Source organism: Oryx dammah, unplaced genomic scaffold, assembly GCF_014754425.2.
Source record: "Oryx dammah isolate SB20612 unplaced genomic scaffold, SCBI_Odam_1.1 HiC_scaffold_29, whole genome shotgun sequence".
Classification (NCBI taxonomy): domain Eukaryota; kingdom Metazoa; phylum Chordata; class Mammalia; order Artiodactyla; family Bovidae; genus Oryx; species Oryx dammah.
In genome coordinates this window covers 44,528,997-44,546,411 of record NW_024070213.1, presented here as the reverse complement: position 1 = coordinate 44,546,411, position 17,415 = coordinate 44,528,997, and the positions used below count along the sequence as shown (strand labels likewise).

At 51.6% G+C, this 17,415-nt stretch overlaps 1 protein-coding gene across 3 annotated transcripts; it reads right to left on the bottom strand.

The window, feature by feature from the left end:
- Positions 1–909: 909 nt before the first annotated feature.
- On the bottom strand, positions 910–16,671 carry MB (myoglobin). 3 transcript variants are annotated; one of them, XM_040234758.1, is made up of 5 exons: positions 16,586–16,671; positions 13,145–13,211; positions 11,725–11,827; positions 6,088–6,310; positions 910–1,608 (listed from the first exon to the last, which is right to left on the bottom strand). In XM_040234758.1, the coding sequence occupies exons 3-5, from the start codon at positions 11,817–11,819 to the stop codon at positions 1,462–1,464; spliced, it is 465 nt and encodes a 154-aa protein (XP_040090692.1). In that variant the 5' UTR covers positions 11,820–11,827; positions 13,145–13,211; positions 16,586–16,671; the 3' UTR covers positions 910–1,461. The 3 variants fall into 3 exon arrangements, with proteins under 3 accessions (XP_040090692.1, XP_040090693.1, XP_040090694.1); XM_040234759.1 differs by having other exon boundaries at positions 16,391–16,592; XM_040234760.1 differs by lacking the exons at positions 13,145–13,211; positions 16,586–16,671 and adding an exon at positions 11,923–12,043.
- Positions 16,672–17,415: the final 744 nt, after the last annotated feature.

The following is a 17,415-nucleotide window of genomic DNA, read 5'->3' as shown; positions in this document are numbered from 1 at the left end:
CTCTGCTGCTGCAGCAGGGCCGGATGAATGAGCCCGTTAGGATTTGAGACATGTCTATTTCTGAAGATGGGCTCTGGTTGGTTCAGTGGCTGTGAAACGGCATAGTCTGGGATTTGGGGCAGGGAGGTCGGGCTCATCACAGGAGTCTGACCGCTCGCAGGGGGCACCAGGTTGCCTGTCCTGGGAGCCCCTGGAGATGTACGGGGCGGAGGACTCGGGCTTCCCACAGATGGCGGCGCCCTGAGTCTTGAATGTTCTTCAAGTCCCTCTCAGCTTGGGTACTCGCATTGATCCTGACTACCAGACCCCTTTCTACAGCCTGTTCCAGCCTGCTACCTGGCTGCTGCGGCCACAGGCCAAGGTTTTATTCTAGTTCCCTGCAGTGAAACTTATACATTCTACCCATGTGCTCCGCTCAGCCTTTGTAGATATGGACTGTATCTCTTGGCCTGCTTTGGTAAGTTATTCTCCATGCTTCTGCCCTTTCTCTGTGGCCAGAAGGTCAGCCCTGCCACCGGCTAGCCGCCTAGCTGTCTCCTCAGCTGGAGTCCCTGCCAGCTTCCAGGCTGCACTTTAAACTGAGTTCTGCCACTTACTAGTGTCCTTGAGCATCTTTCCTAAGTTGTGGTAACCGTCTTCCCCGAGTCTGCACCTTCTCTGGGCCCCTACGCTTGCTCTAGGGCAGCGGTCCCCAGGGATCCGTCTCGTGGGAGACAACTTTTCCATGGACGGGTGTGAGGGGTGGAGGTTGGGGGGTGGGGGATGGTTTCGGGATGACTCAAGTGCATTACTTTTATTGTGCATTTTATTTCTATTATTATTACATCAGCTCCACCTCATATCATCAGTTATGAGATCCCAGAGGTTAGGGACCCCTGCTCTAAGGGATGAAAAACACCAGACAGAGACTGTGATGTGAGAAATTCTTTATTAAACCAGGTGTCACTCCCCCACCTGAGAAGGGACATTATGTTGCAGACACCATGCCTCCATGCCTCCCTAAGGCTGAGTGTGACTGTCCCACCCAGCCCACACTTCCTTCTCAGGGCAAGCTGACACTGCTGTCTTCAAGGGGCTAGGTGATGGGGTCAGAGAATTAGGCTGGAGTTTATGTTGACAGCTCGGATTAGGGATTTAAGGTGAGGGTAAAGGTGCGGGTCAGTTTAGAGGTTGGTAGGAATTGGCTTGGCATTGAGGTGAAAGGAAAGTTGAGTTTGACCCAAACTCAGCCAGCCACAGTCAAGCTTCTCCTGGTTCCCAAGTTGATGACCCTCCACTGAAAGCCCGGTCCCCAGGCCTCTCCCAAGGCTCCCTCCACCCACAACCCATCCACCTCTTCCACCCACCTCTCCTAAACAAAGCACACACTCAGAAGCAAACCCTATAACTACTTGGGATTCAGTCCCTGCCCGCCCTGCCCGCCCTGCCCAGGTGGGTAGGTGAGGGGCACAGGGGTGGGGCTTAGCCCTGGAAGCCCAGCACCTTGTACTGGGCAGCCATGTCATTCCGGAACAGTTCCAGGGCTTTGCTCATGGCGCCCTGTGCATCAGCACCGAAGTCTGAAGGATGCTTGGCATGTAGAACATGGATGATGGCGTCCGAGATGAACTGCAGGGACAGGAGCAGAGGGATGCTGGTCATGGCAGGACAAGCCAGGGGCCAGATGGGAATCAACCCCAGCCCCAGCTTTGCTTTATTGCAGGGCCATTTACTGAGCACTTATTATATATCAGGCACACTTCTGAGTGGCCTCCATGGATTAACTCCTCTAATCCCCACAACCCATGAGACAAGTACGGATGGGATAATAGAGGCCCATCTTAATACAGAGGAGGAAAGGTCAGGCCTTGGGTTTGTGGTCACAGTCACATGGCTTGGTGGGTTGGCTACCCCCACCCCCAGCCAGGGGCTTCCCAGGTGGCTCAGAGTAAAGAATCCACCTGCAATGCTGGAAATGCAGGAGACATGGGTTCAGTAGCTGGGTTGGGAAAATCCCCCGGAGGAGAGCATGGCAACCCACTCCAGGATTCCTGCCTGGAGACTCTCATGGACAGAGATGGGCTACAGTCCCTAGGGTCACAGAGTTGGACATGACTGAAGCGACTTAGCATGCACACACGCTACGCCCTTCTACTATGTTCAGGATGTTTTATTGTTCAGTCGCTCAGTCCTGTCAGACCCTGCAACCCCATGGACAGCAGCACGCAAGGCTTCCCGGTCCTTCACTATCTCCCTGCATGTGCTCAAACTCATGTCCATTGAGTCAATGATGCCATCTAACCATCTCATCCTCTGTTGTCCCCTTCTCCTGCCCTCAATCTTTCCCAGCATGAGGGTCTTTTCCCATGAGTTGGCTCTCCACATCAGATAGCCAAGGTACTGGAGGTTCAGCTCAGGTTGAGACCCCAACATATTACATGGTTTTAATCCAGGATTTTGCAATCAGAAAGTCTAGAAAATACTTCCATGTGTGTGGATTTAATTTTTGCACTTAATGGCTTAGGATGGTGATCTCTTTCAGTAGACTTTTGGAGGGATGGTGGGGGGAGAATGGTCAGTACATCTTATTTTCTGCACCAAGCACGGAGCTGGTCCTCAGAAGCACTGGTGGAAGGGAAGGAGAGAGAGGAAGAGGAAAGGGACCAGGTCCATGCTCGGGCCCAAGACTGATAATGTTACAGCAGCCTCACCATCACTGTTGGCTCTACCATCCACATGGTCATGTCCAGAAAGATGGGCACAAACATCGCCACAGCACAGGGCTGCTTTAAGGAACTGAGCAACCTTATATAGTAAGAAGTTACTTGCTTTTCAACAGTTCAGAAAGATTTGATGCCAATTTCAGCCATGGCCTGTGGACAAGGGGTGTCATTTTACAGAGGCCCAGACTGAGGTCATGTTGCAAGTGGATGAGAGAGCTGGAATCTGCACCCAGGGGACTGTGGACAAACAACAGCCAGAGCCAGGGAGACAGAGGCCACCACTGGTGGGTTTGTTCATATTCTCTGGCATCCAGGGTACAAGTGGCCAAAAGCTGATGGGTGGGGGTGAGGGGAGCACGTGTGGGGCAGCCTCAGAAGCACAAAGGTCAACACCTAGTAAACCCTGCTTGGCTCAGAAACTGGGACAGCGCCACAAACACCTACTGCTGGGCATCGAATGGGACATGTGTTTAATTCCCTTTTAATGTTGTAAACATAACAAAGCCAAGTGAGGGGATGAGCTGACCTAGCGAGAACTTGGAGACCCAGGTTCCAGGCCCAGTTCCACCCCTGACCTCCACGGATGACCTCACATGTAAGACAGAGATCCTGACCCCATTGGGTCCCTCAATTCCGCCTTTCCGGAGTCAACTTCTGAGTCACTAATACTTAGAAAATTGTGGGCTGAGGCAGCTAGAAGACTGAGGAAAGACTTCAGCACCCAGCACCCTCTGGGGCCCCCTGGAGCAGTTTCTCATGAAGAACAGGACAAAGGTTCCACGGTGAGGGGAACAGCAGATGCGGGGTGCTGTCTTAATTTTTTGCAGTAGCTCAGACGGTAAAGCGTCTGCCTGCAATGTGGGAGACCTGGGTTCGATCCCTGGGTCAGGAAGATCCCCTGGAGAAGGAAATGGCAACCCACTCCAGTACTCTTGCCTGGAAAACTCCATGGATGGAGGAGCCTGATGGGCTACAGTCCATGGGGTCGCAAAGAATTGGACACGACTGAGCGACTTCACTTCCACTTTCTTTTCAAACTTGTTTTAAGTAGACCTGGTTCTGGTCTGCTAGCTGGTAGTCCTGTTTCTAGACCACCCTGGTTTCTCTCTAAGCCTGTCTGCTCGTCCCTGGGGATGGGATCCATCATTCAAGCTGGGTTGTGAGCCCCCTGCCTGTCACTGGGGTTCAGATATGGAAGAAGCCAGGGTCTGACCTTGAGGAGCTCCTGTCCCACCCAAGAGACAGCTGGATAAAGAGATAAATTACAATACAGCCGGCAGGCGCCACGGCAGGGCTGGAATAAATGCCTTTGCTGGGGAGGGCTGGCAGGTGGAGCAGCTGACTGCCTCGTGGGGCAGAACTGAAGAGGTGACTTCTGAGCTGGGCTTTGGAGAATGAACAGGGATTTGCCGAGAGAAGACGGGGAGGCGAAACCACCACTTGCACAGAATCCCAGGGGCAGGAACTGTTCCTCATGTCTGTGATGCTCAGATGGGCAGGCAGAATTGTTTGTGTGTGATGTGGGAGAGCAGGTGAGGCTTCCCCGGTGGCTCAGGGGGTAAAGAATCTGCTTACAATGCAGGAGATCTGGGTTCGAGATCCCCCGGAGGAGGGCATGGCAACCCACTCCAGTATTCTTGTCTGGAGAATTCCATAGACAGAGGAGGCTGGACTGACAGGCTACAGTCCAGAAGGTCACAAAGAGTCATACACGACTGCTGCTGCTGCTAAGTCGCTTCAGTCATGTCCGACTCTGTCCCCATGGACTGTAGCCCACCAGGCTCCTCCATCCGTGGGATTTTCCAGGCAAGAGTACTGGAGTGGGGTGCCAGTGCCTTCTCCAGACATGACTGAGCAGCTAACAGTTTCACAGTAACCATTGGGAGAGCAGGTAGGGGAGCTAGATGGTGGGACAGAAGACGATGGTGATGGTGGTTGCTCATGGGAGACGCTGTACCATCAGGAATTAAGAGCACGAGTTCCAGGTAACATAGATCAGACTGTCCCTCCTGGCTTATAAGCTGTGTGACCGGGGGCAAGCTACTCAACCTCTCTGAGCCTTGTTTCCAAATCAGTAAAATGGGGATGAGAAGAGTCCCTGCCTGGGGAAGAGAATGCTATTTACCTGCCCAATGGCCATTTTCACCTTCTTCCTTGTAAGAGAACACTAGTTTGTATTTGGAGTGGCAGTAGACTATGTTTCCCAGCTTTCCACACAGATAGACGTGATCTCATGACTAACTTTTGGACAATGAGATGTAAATAACACTGTTGGGTGAGATGCCTGGGGTTTCTCAAAAGAGGCTTTGTCTCTTCCTCCTGCTCTCTGTTTGAAATATGGACCAGAAGGCTGGAGCTCTAGCAGCTACTCTTGGACCACGAGTCAACTTTGAGGGTAGAGACCATATTTATGCCAAGGATGCCAACACAGAAAGAGCCTGCATCCCTGGTACCTATGGGGCTCCCCACACCAGCTCTGGGCTCCTGACCTCTGAACTTCTTTCGTGAAAGAAAAAGACAACACTGAATGCAGTTCCTAAGCTCATGGGGGTAATCATGAAAGTTCCATGCCATGACCCATGCAAACTACTTCTCATAGCCCATCCTAACCAGAACTTATCATGACTAACCTTACCTTCACTGCTGCACCAAACTGCCTGTGGCCCCCATCCTCAGGGGTGATAGCCACAGGGCCCTTTATTCACCAGTTCCCTAGTTCTCCTTCTTGCCACATCCCTCCTCCCACTGGGTCTAGACACAGGACTTGAAACTCAGACTCTCCCCAGCCCACCCAACTTCTCAGTCCATCACAGGAGATTCAAGCCAATTGCTTATGCCTCGGACACCTGAGGCACCCTCTCTTCATCCGTAAAGATGCTAGAACTAATAATTCCCACCCAGAATCAAGCCCCAGCTACTGAACTCCTGCCACATGAGTCTTGTGTATGTCCGACTTACAGCGGCACAGAGACTAGGAGCTGGGTTTCTGGAGGAATAGAGACCTAGTCTGAATCCTGGTTCTGCTATTTGGTTCCTCTGTGACCAGGGGCAAGCTGCTTAAGCTCACTCTGCCTCAGTTTCCTCATCTGTCGAGAAGGTGGAGTAGTGGTGCCTGCTCGTGGACAGAATGCAAGCTGTGTACTTCACAGCCACTTCTTCCTTGGTAACAAGATACTCATTTGGGGGAAAAATATGTTTACTCTCAATGACCCAGGAAGAAGGCCAAGTGGGTAGCAGCCCACTTTACAGATGAGAAAACTGGGGGATAAAGAGGAACAGCATAGGTTACCCAGCAAGTTATAACTGAGCTGGGACTTGAACCCCAATCTCAGGTCTTCGAGGCCTCCCCTTCCATCCTCCCAGCCACCCGGGCCCCGCCACTCACTTCCAGGTACTTGACAGGGATCTTGTGCTTGTTGGCGTGTGACTCGGCCAGGTGCTTCACCTCCGCCTCGTGGTGACCCTTCTTCTTCAGGATACCGCCCAGGGCCGTGAGCACGGTGTTGCCGTGCTTCTTCAGGTCCTCGGAGGCCTTCATCTCAGCCTCTGTCTTCAGGTGCTTGAACTTGTCAAATTTCTCCAGGGTCTCGGGATGACCTGTGAAGAGCCTGGGGGGTACAAGGAGGGCTTGAGTTAGACACAGGGGTCAGGAGGTGGCCAAACTCAAGTTCAAATCCATACCTTCCCAGTTGCTAGCTGTGTGACTCTGAGCAATTCACTTCACCTCTCTGTGCTTCAGTCTCCCCATCCAAGGAATAGAGATAACGAGTCCCTCCTTATAGAAGTGTGAGGATTAAAGTCAATGAGATGGTATAGGCTGAGGGCCACACAGGAAGTGTCCTATAAATGCTTGCTATTACTATTTTTAGCATCATTATCTGCTTCATTGTTACTGTGAAAGGCTGGAAGGAAAAACATCTGGGTGGTACCTGGCCTCACCCCCATTTGCTCTAAGTTGTTGAGAGCAAAGATGACTAGGTGGTGTCACCGGAGAGCAGGGAGGGGCCCGGGACTAAAGGATTTGTGGAGCATGTGGTGTGCCAGGCCCGTGCTAGGCTCTGCACTTGCACTTCCCTTTGGGGATGTATTATCCCCATTTTACAGATGAGGGAACAGAGGCTGAGGAGTATGAGGTCCTAGCTCAATATCACATAGCCGGGGTGCAGACGAGCCAGACTGAAATCAGGTCTGAGTGACTCAAAATGTAGTCCATGCAGGGGACCATCTCTGCAGCTTCCTGCCCAAGGATCATCCTTTGGCCACTTAAATACCTCCAGCTCCAGGAGGCTCACTACTCCCTGTGACAGCTTTTCTAGTCTGAACAGCTCTCAGGCTCAGAAAGCTCTTGCTTATTTTGCTCTGCCTCCCTGTTCTTCCCAGGCCTCTCACAGTACTGACGGTGAGAATCTCTGGTGGGAGCCATCTGCCAAAGACCAGGTCCCCACTCCTGCCAGGGAGCCAGTGAGCTGGCCACAGTGATCCGAGGAGTCACCTGTTGCCTCGGACTTCAGTCTTTCATTCTGCAGAAAGGTGGGGATCATTAAAGGGAGTTGTACCTGCCACGGGGAGGAGGGAGAGATTTTCCCCATTTCACTCGTGGGCAAAGGGAAGGCTGCAGAGGCAGGTGACTTGTCCAGGGTCACATGTCTAGTCAGTAGCAGAGCCCAGACACGAACCCACTCAGATGGTTCCATAACTCATGCTCTCTCTTTTGTGTTGCACCGGGAAACATCTGCCGGAGTGACCCTGTCTGCTGGACCTCCCCTCCTCTTGTCTGATGGCTTCAGTTCCTTGAAAGCTTTCTCTTTTGTGGTTTCCAGGCTCTGGAACACCCTTAAACCTGTGGACACACTCCAGTGTGCACAAGTATCTCACGGCACATACTCATAACCACACACATGCTCATGCACACACACACACACACACACACACATAGATAGGGCATAGCACAGACAGGGAGTGCCCCCTTCTCCCAGGGGCTTGTCCCCCCGCCTTCCCAGAACACCCAGTGCTGCCCACAGCCATGCTCAATGTCACTACTTCATCTGGGGCCCTGGCCAACCCTTCTACATCACTGACAGCTCATCTCCAGCACCTTTCACCCCAGGGTCCCTGAGATCCTGACTATTATTATCTGGTGACAATGATCCTTGAACTCCTGCCTGACAGATGCAAGACCCAGAATCCACAGGTGAAGGTCGGGACACTGGAAGGAGACTCTCTGGGGAAGAAGAGGACCGAAGACCTGGGACCCAAGGCCGCCAGGGGTCTGAGACATCTTGGGAGACCCCCGGATGTCTGGGGAAGAGATTAAGCACTGAGAATTATGAAAGCTGGGTTCTGGCCCCAGTTCTGCCTCTGCTGTGCTCTGTGATGTTGAAAAAGTCACTCAGCTCCTCTGGGTCTTGGATCAACTATCTGTAAACCAAAAAGTTTATTTCTCAGCTTCCAAGTTCTAAGGCTTGACCCCTCCAACCCGGACCTCACCCTACACTCTTAGCACTTGTCAGCCAGAGAGGGAGCCCCGGATTTACTTTAACACTGCAGAAGAACCTGGCTCCTGAATACCCACCAGATCTTTTCCTATAGCTGCCTCCCTCCACTGCCCCCAAGGCCAGCAGCTGGGAGTCCCTGGGAAGCCACAGAAAGCCCTACCTGGGAACTTGTGACAGTGGCAACTCAGAAAATGAGCAGCTGGAAGGCCCTCACCCTGTAGAAATGGGTGGGTGGGGGGGTGGAGGGGCGTTTTTCTTACAGTGTTTCAGAAGCACGCTCTTGCCTTGTGCTTTCATCTTCAATCCTATCATCAACCTGCCTAGTTTATTACAGGTCAGTGGGAAAGGAGGCCAGTTCCCAGCTGTGCTCTGAGCTGAGAACCAACCAGACATCCACATGAAAGATGGAAGACGCTCCCAGGCCTGCATAAATTCTTCTCTGCTCTAGAACCCAAGAGCCAGATGAGGGTGGAAACGAATCTCTAGTGTGCTAAGACGGTGGGACAATGTGGCATAGGGTTCAAGAGTGGACGTGATGATCCGGGCTGCTGGATTTGAACTCCAGCTTTGGGACTTCAGGCAAGTCACTTAACCTCTCTGTTAAACGTGGGGATTATAATAACGTCTACCTCATGAGGTTATTGTGAGGCTGAAATGAGTTAATATACATGAACCCTTAACACAGGGCCTAGCAATCAGTGTGTAATATATATACATATTTGCTGTCCTCATCAAAATCTCTAGGCCCCTATCACCATCACCATCACCATCACCATCTGCACCATCCTCACCACTCCATTATCACCATCATCTCCTCCATCATCCCCTCCACCATGCTCACCAGCTCCATCATCACCATCCTCACCACCATCATCGTCATCACTAGGATTGGGCATCTTGGGTTCTGTCTGTAGCTGCCACTGGTTGACTGGGACTCTTGAGCCATGTTTTCTCCCAGAGACATGAGACATACTGGCCACCAGCAGTGACTTCCCAATTTTTCATGGCCTTGAAATCCTTTGCTCAAATGCAAAAATAAATAAAGCAGAAAAGATCTGGGGAAAAGAAGGAAAGGCAGGCGCCCAAAGCCCTCTTCGGCTGCCTCCGCCCTCCTAAAAATCCCCATTTCCTGGAGCCAGACTCTGCAACTGACCTTCAAGCGATTATGTTCTAGGACATAATGATCACGTACTTGCAATGAAGCCCTCGGAGTTTTATTAACAGACCGAACAGAATTTGCTATCTGTCATAACCAGAGGAGTGGGAGAAATGACCTTTTCAAGAAGAGTAAGAAAGCCCAGGTTCGGCATCTGGAACAAAATCACAAGGTCATTTCTCACAGGGCACCCTGAGAGTCAGCATTCCCTTCTCCTTGTCCCTGGCCCCCAAACACCAAGAGGCAGAAGCTGTCGGCATGGTTTCTGCATGTCTTCAGCTTAAGACGTGATGGGGCATCATGCTCTCTGGGGCCTGCCAGGGGTCAGCAGGCTCCAGCATCACGTCTCGCCCCTGGCTCCTGGCCCCTGGCCCCTGGCAGTTTTCTCTGATCCACCCTGGGAAGGGAGGGGCTGTTTCTCCCATGATACAATACCCCAAGTCTCCTTCCAGACCTCCAAGTCACTGACTTAGGGCTGACAGCCCCCAGGTCACCTGGGAAAGACTCCTGTTTGGCAAACTGGTCTCCCACCCAGCTACCCTGCCTCCTCTCCAAAAGCAAGGCAGGATCAAGGACTCAAAGAATGCCAAGGCATGAGGGTGGGCAGGAATCTCAGAGACCATGAAGGCAATCCCTCCACTCAACAAATAGGGAAATGGGACCCAGAGAGGATTAGTGACTTGTCCAAGGTCACACAGCAAAGGGAGAGCTGAGGAGTTGATGTCTGCTTTGGAGAGTCTTCTGTCCAATCAAATGGGACCTTGTTGCAGTGCCAGTAGCCAACTGACAGAGGCGTAAGAGGAGAAAGACACAAAGGAAAACCCCAAGATGCCAGTCAGATTCAACACAGAACTTGACCATCCTTTCTCATGTGTTTTTGGCATGGGCCACTAAGGGCTGAAACTCCAGATAATAGAGCTTATAGCCTATGTCTGGGTCATTCTCTCAGATATGGGAGCTGGAGATGGGTGAAGCCTGAGGGAGGCTGAAAGGGTGTCTAAATGGGAGAGGAAAACATGCTCTGACTCGTAAAGAAGGAGAAATTCATCTATAAAGTGTGAAGGACAATCCATTCACTCATGGCAACCAGGGCCCACCTCCTCCCAGGTGCAGAAATGTCGATGTACGCTTTTGACTCGCGCTGCCCAGAGCATGAGAAAGGACCAGGAGGAGAGGGGAGTCTATCACCACTTGGGGAAGACGGCAATGGGAACATGAGGTTCTATTTCTGAACCACAAGCCATCCTCTGCTTACAAAACTCAGAATTTGGGGGTGGGGGGGCGGGAGGATGTTTCTTTATTCAGGAATCCCTTGCTAAAGAAGTGCTTGGAGATTATTCTGAGCCTTCAAAAGACATACCCAACATCAAAAGTCAGGATTAGGGACTTCTGTGGTGGCACAATGGATAAGACTCTGCCTGCCAGTGCAGGAGACGTGGTCTGGAAAGATCCCATATACCGCCGAGCAACTAAGCCCACGCACCACAACTTCTGAGCCCAGGCTCTAGAGCCCTAGAGCCGCAACTACGGAGCCCGCGTTCCTGCACCTAGAGCCTGTGTTCCCCAACAAGAGAAGCCACGGCAGTGAGAATCCCATGCATGGCAATGAAGAGTAGCCCCTGCTCACCACAACTAGAGAAAGCAACAAAGACCCAACACAGTAATAATAATTACTATTATTATTATTATACTTTAAAGAGCCCAATTCTAAGCTTCATCTCCAAGAGTTACTGACATCTTTTGGAACTCACTCTATGCCAGGAATTATGCTGGGCCCCTTAGATGCAGCATCTTATTTAATTCTTACTTCTACTGTATAATGTAGGTATTAGGATTCCCCCCTCTCATTTGATAGGAGCAGAAACTGAGGCTCAGAGAGGTTGTGTGCTTTCCCAAAGGTCACACAACAGCTCGGTGGCAGAGCCAGGTGTAGAACTCCACATCTCATCTTGAAGGCCGTGTCTTAATCCTTGGCATTTTACAGACTTTAATGCACTTGTGACTCTGGGGTCATCCCTCCCTTCTTAGGTCCTTTGGGTCCTCATCCATTAGGCGAGGTGAAAAAGACCTCTCAGACCTTTCTTGTTAATTCTAGCTATAATTTTAGGATTCCTCCTGGTGGGCTCTAAGCATCAAGGATTTGATCATTAAATCTCCTCCCAGCTGCTAGCACAGATGTGAAATGGATCTGCTTTCCTGATTCCAACCTCTGACACATAAAAACAAAGGAGAACCAAGTAGGGGGGTTAACAAAGTTAATTAACACAGCAGCCAACTGGTCAACCCTGGGGGCAAACGTTCCACCTTGCAGGCAAATATTCTTGACCTTGAGGAAGGAGGTGATGGGGGCAGTGGGATCTCTTCCTTTTACCTGATGAGGACCTCCTGCCCATGGCCTGCGACATCAGCCTCCACCTTCCCCCAGGCATTCAGCACCAACTGCCATTCCCCGTCGCTGAGCCCCATGGCGCAGTCTGAAGAAGAGAAAAAGAACAAGGGCGGACTGACTGGGTGTTCTGTCTCCGACAGCTGGGGTTTGAGGCTGCCTGGCCCCAAAGGGATTTTATACCTTCCCAAATGCTTGACAGGGATCACCTGACAGCTCGTTCACTCTCTCTCTCCCTCCCCCGCACCCCCTCTCTCATGCAGGGGTCTAATCTTTTCCTTTCTCTAGCCCTCACATGGAAGCTATTTTGAGGCAGGTGCCATTGTGGGGAGGTAGGCCAACTCAGGTCACGGGTGTGGTGGTGGTGGGGTTGTGTGTGCGGAGGGCGGGGAGGAGGCTAGGCCACTGTCTGGACTCTCAGAGGCCAACAGAAAGGGCACAGCTAAGGCCGATGCCAGTGGCCTGAAACCCAATTCCCCCTGCCGTCAGCTACCCCAAGAGGAACTGCCATGTCTCTAAGCCCAGGGCAGCAGGCACCCTGGTGTGGCCCTGGGACTGTCCTGGCCTTAGCAGTCTCTTTGCCCACCTTCTCGAAGCCCACTTTGCCAGAATATCTCTCACTCCTCCGAGTGGTGGGAAGGAACCTTGACGGTTCCCTGCTTCTAATGAGGTGAACCCGGGCGGATCCATAACCCTGGAGCCTGCGTTTTCCTGGTCCACCCGGAAGGCTCACATATTATTCAGATACTTTCCTCTGAAAAGTCTTGCTTCATGTGCCCCCTCAAGGCACAATTAACTGCCTGCCCTCTCCACTTATTCACTGTGTTCCTGTCACACTGCTTACCTCATCGCATCCTATTTCTTTGTATCCATGCTGGCTCCTCAATTAGTACCCTAGCAGCCGATACTCAGAGACTTTGCCAGGTGCCAGGCTCTATTCTAATCACTTTACATCTGGTAACTCGTTTAGTCTCCCGACAGCCCTGTATGATATAGACATTACCCCCATCTCATGGAGGAGAGGTTAAGGAGATGTGCCACGGTCACACAGATAGCTGATGGAAGAGCTGGGTTTTGAACCAGGAAGTCAAGCCCCTGAGTCCATGTTCTCAAACACTTTACTTGGTTATCACGTGCGGGAGCTTTATTTCCTTCATCTGTTTCTTGGGCCTTGCACAGTGCTGTATACCAAGTTGAAGTGAATAAATGTTCACTGAATTAAAAAGGTGGATGGCCTTCCCAGGAAGGCAAGAGAATGATCAACCTTTATTTTTCATTCATCCATCTTCCCATCCATCCATCCATTCATCCACCCATCAACCCCTCTATCCACTCACCCACCATCCATCCATCTGTCCATCATCCATTCTGCCATCCACCCAACAAACAGTTATAAGGTACCTACTGTGTGTTAGAAACTGCTACATGCTGAGGACACAAACCAGATAAAACACATCCTGGTGTTCAATCTCCTAGGAGAGAGAGATAAATAAGAGGAATAACATTACAGTTCAGTTTACGTAGCTGAGGGTCTACATAGAACTTTACAGTTTACAAAGTGCCTCCTTGGGCAGGATTAATCTAGTCTTCCCAATGCCCCAGCAAGGTAGAAAGCATCATCCCATTTTATAGCTGTGGACCATGAGATTCAGCAAGGATAAACATCAGGTGTCCTGGCCACCCTGGGACTGTATTGGACCTGTCAGTTATGACTGCCCTACATACACAGCTCTTTCTAAAGATAACTGCCCTGCCTCAGCCCCTGAGGTCATGTCCTCTCCCAAATCCCGTGGCTAGTCACAGCTGATTGAACCAAGGCTGGGACCTAATTAGAGGCAGCCAATGGCATGGCTCTGTCAAATAGCCAGTGTCTATTAATTACACCAATCAGATCCCCTCTTTAAAGTATGAACAGGGATGATTGATAAGAATTGGCTATGTGGTAGGAAATGCAAGGGGCAAGGGTTCCATGGCTAGCACCAAGTAAGACCCCCAAACGCAGAGCTTCTCCAGAACAACCTTGGGTCTCCATTCCGATTCTGGTAAAGCCTGCTCCCATTTCAATTCGAGGATGACCATCATACTTCCTGTGTGACCTCTTGTGTATCACTGAGTGATCCCTATTTAGATACTGAGTCAGCAAACTCCTAACAACCAAAGAGACCAGAAGCACAAAGGCCCCTTCTTGACAATGTGCTCCTGAAACCACGCATGAGGTTCCATGTTAATCCAGGACACTGAGCTGGTATATCTCCAGAAGTCATTCAGCTTTCACAGTGAAAGGTTCAGTTGTAAAATGAGTAACTAAGGGACTACCCTGGTGGTCAGGCGGTAAAGAATCTGCCTTCCAATGCTGGGGACGTGGGTTCGATCCCTGGTCAAGGAACTAACATCCCACATGCCCGCTAAGCCCAAGCACTGTCATTAGAGAGCCTGCACACTGCGACTACTGAGCCCATGAAGGCTGCAACCAGAGCCTGGGGGCCACACAAGGGAAGCCCACGCACCGCGACACAGACCCACCTGAGCATTTGCTCATCTGTCCATTCCCCATCCTGCTACCGAGGGCCGACTCTGTGCCAGGCTCAGGATCAAAGAGAAAGGCCACTCTGAGAGAGTTTGCTGAGGTGTCAGCTCCTAGTCCTGGCTCCTTGCTGGAGGGTGAGCCCATCAGTATGGGAGGGAAGTGCAGAAGGAAGAGCAGCGAGAAGAGCAGAAGCAGCAGCGAGCTGCCCCCAGTCTGGACCAACCCCTGGGGCCCACTGGGGCCACCCTTGAAAGAATCAGCATCACTGGTTCCGATTTAAATCCCCAGCCCTGGCTATGCCACTTGCAAAAACCTTCCACCCGGTGCCCTCTTGAGAACCTCGGCACATCCCTGAGGGGCTGGCAGAACAGGGCTCATTGTTATCCCACAGGGCTGTTCAGAAACAAAGGCTTGGAGATCTTGTGCACCTGCCTGAAGTTGGTAAAGCGGCAGAGCTGGAACCAACAGCCCAATCCACAGCCCTTGTCCCATCTCCAGCCTCCGGAGTTTTCCAAGGATGGCCTGAGTACTTAAAATCTCATCAACTTGTTACCAGCACTAAAGTGTTTAATATAAAGCTGTCACCCCCTTGGCAGGCACCCTCATTAACTGGCAAGTTCATGGAAACCCATGGCTTTGAAGTTGATGAACCTTTTAAGTTTTACCTTTTAAGTTAATAGGAGGGACCAACATGTGTTTGTACTTACACATCTCTACAACAGAACTGGCGGTACCTAGCAGTTGCTATGGCTACCTGCAGCCGCCAGCTTTGTTTGGGGGCTATAATTATCCCTGTGACAGCCTTCTAATAGCTGGGGCAGGGAAACTGGAAAGGCACAGAATAGGAAAGCCAGGCTGCCTCTGCATGCAAAGTTTTCTGCAGCCTTACACGCTCATGTCTACACACACACACATGTGAGTTAGTCTGACACCCAGTGGGGCAGAACTAGATCCCACCAAGGGAGACCTGCCTCTTCCTCTTCTTCCCTTTCATATCACGGAATCCTTTGAATGGGAAAATCTGAAACATATAGAATCATCCTCAAGTCTTCAAACTCTGGGTACTTGAGATCCTAGAGTTACAGTTCTAGAGGGCCAAAGTCTTCAGCTTTCACCCCTCTGAAAATTTGGGTTCTACATTCAGAGTCAGAAAACTAAAGAAAGAGAAATCTAGAATCATAGAGACATAAGATCTTGAAACTTACAGAGGCCTAGATGGTATCAAAGTTCCCACTGAATCAGCGGTCCCCAACCTTCTTGGCACTAGGGACTGGTTTCGTGGAAGACAATTTTTCCATGGACCAGGGGTGGGGGGATGGTTTGGGGATAATTCAAGCGCATTACATTCATTGTGCAATTTATTTCTATTGTTATTACATCAGCTCCACCTCAGATCACTGGGCCTTAGATCTCAGAGGTTGGGAGACCCCTGCACTAAATGCAGGAATTTTCCCTACAGATCATAATCTGCTTGAATACTTCTAGGAGCAGCGAACTCACTTTCTAAAACCCAAAGTATGCCTTGTTATCAAGCTCACTCCCTTGTCCTGGCTCTCTGGTGCTCCTTGGGAATGTAGAGAACCAGCTGAAAGAAGTTTCAGGCTCACCTGAGATTTTTCTTGTCCAGACTACACATCCCCAAGGCTTTTTAACTGAATGCCCTCTGCTGGCAAGGTAAGCCGGGAGCCTGTCTAGTCAAAGAAGGCCGTTCTCTACCTCGCTCCCTGTGACTCCCGCCTCTCCTCACTTACACACTCAGAACTCTCTAGCAAGGGGCTTCCAGCTCCCCCTGCACAAGTGTGAGGCCCAGATGACTGTGCACCAAACTCTCTTTCAAAGGTGACCTGGGAATTCATGAACCCAGCTAACAACTCACACCTCGCCCCCCGACCCCCACCCCTGCCCCCGGCCTCCTGCGGCCCCTCCCCAGTGAATCTGGGGGAGGGAAGAGGTGTTACACTTTAAGACTCCACCGAGGGGAACCAAAGATGGCAAGAAAGAACATTTTGGATCTTCAAAGCTGTAGGTCCCCTCAACCTTGGCCACCCCCCTTCCTCCTCCACCTCCTCCTCCTCCCCGAAGCCGCCCCTTTGGAGGCCAGCCCAGGCAGCGCCTCCCACCCACTTCCAGCTCAGCTTGCTCCTTCCTGGCAGTCTGCCTCCCGGACCGGCGCCAGAGGAGACTCAGAGCAGGGCTGGGGCCTGGAGCCTGCAGGATCTGCTGAGGTCATGCATGAGTTTGAGGACCCTCCAAAGCTGGCCCCAGACCCCCCAGGGCCCGCCCTCTTCCCAGCCCCCAACCAGCAGCCCTTGCACTGACCACGTCTCCCCTTCTGCCCAGCTGTCCTTCTGGAGCCTTCAGCCAAGTGGGCTGGGGGCGGGGAGAGGTGTCTTATAGCAGCTGGGGAGAGGCACAGGGAACTAAAAATATAGTTTATATGGCAAGGCTCCTCCCTCCTCTCCCTGGAGGCCCAGAGGGGCTTATTGGAGGAGGGCTGGCAGGGACCAGAGCCCAATATCCCAGTCGACAGGTGTAGCTCAGGGTCACCTGCCTTCCTTCCTGCCCTCACCCTACACCCCCAGCCTCTGAGGCTTAGAGTCACCCCCCAGCCCCTCCTCCTACCTGTCATCTGTAGAAGTCCAGCACCACCCCCATGCTGCCCCTCCCTCATCAGTCCGCCCTCCCTCTGTCCTGGTGGATCTCACAGAAATAGCTCCCCCTCCAAGAATCCCCCCTCCCCATGCCACCCCTTTCCCAGCAGGTGTGCCCTCTTCCTCCCCACCTTGGGCTCCAACATGGATGCAGCCTTCTCGGCTCTCTCTGCTTTGGGGTGCAGCACCCCATTTCTACCCTGTGAGCTTCTTCACATGTAGGGATGTAAAAGCTACAGACACACTGGCCTTAAGACCCCTCCCAGGAGCCCTTTCCAATAGACACTTAAGAAAAAGAAATGGAAGCAGAATTGCTTTCCAGCATTTCAGGATAGACACTTTTCTAAGCCCTACTCTTCAAAAACGGAGAGAGAAGCACAGTGATATTAAGTTGCCCAAGGTCACAGGGCTAGGAAATGGGCCAAGCACGAAATTCAAAGCTGGGCAGTCTGGTTTCAGAATTTGTGCTTCACAGATAGGAACTGGTCTAACCTGGGA

Excerpts from the sequence above, each read along its gene's own strand:
- MB (XM_040234758.1), bottom strand. The coding sequence starts at position 11,819 with ATGGGGCTCAGCGACGGGGAATGGCAGTTGGTGCTGAATGCCTGGGGG. Across the intron at positions 6,311-11,724 it reads GGGCAGGAGGTCCTCATCAG|GCTCTTCACAGGTCATCCCG; the intron begins GTAAAAGGAAGA and ends TGTACCCCCCAG. Across the intron at positions 1,609-6,087 it reads TCCCTGTCAAGTACCTGGAA|TTCATCTCGGACGCCATCAT; the intron begins GTGAGTGGCGGG and ends CTGTCCCTGCAG.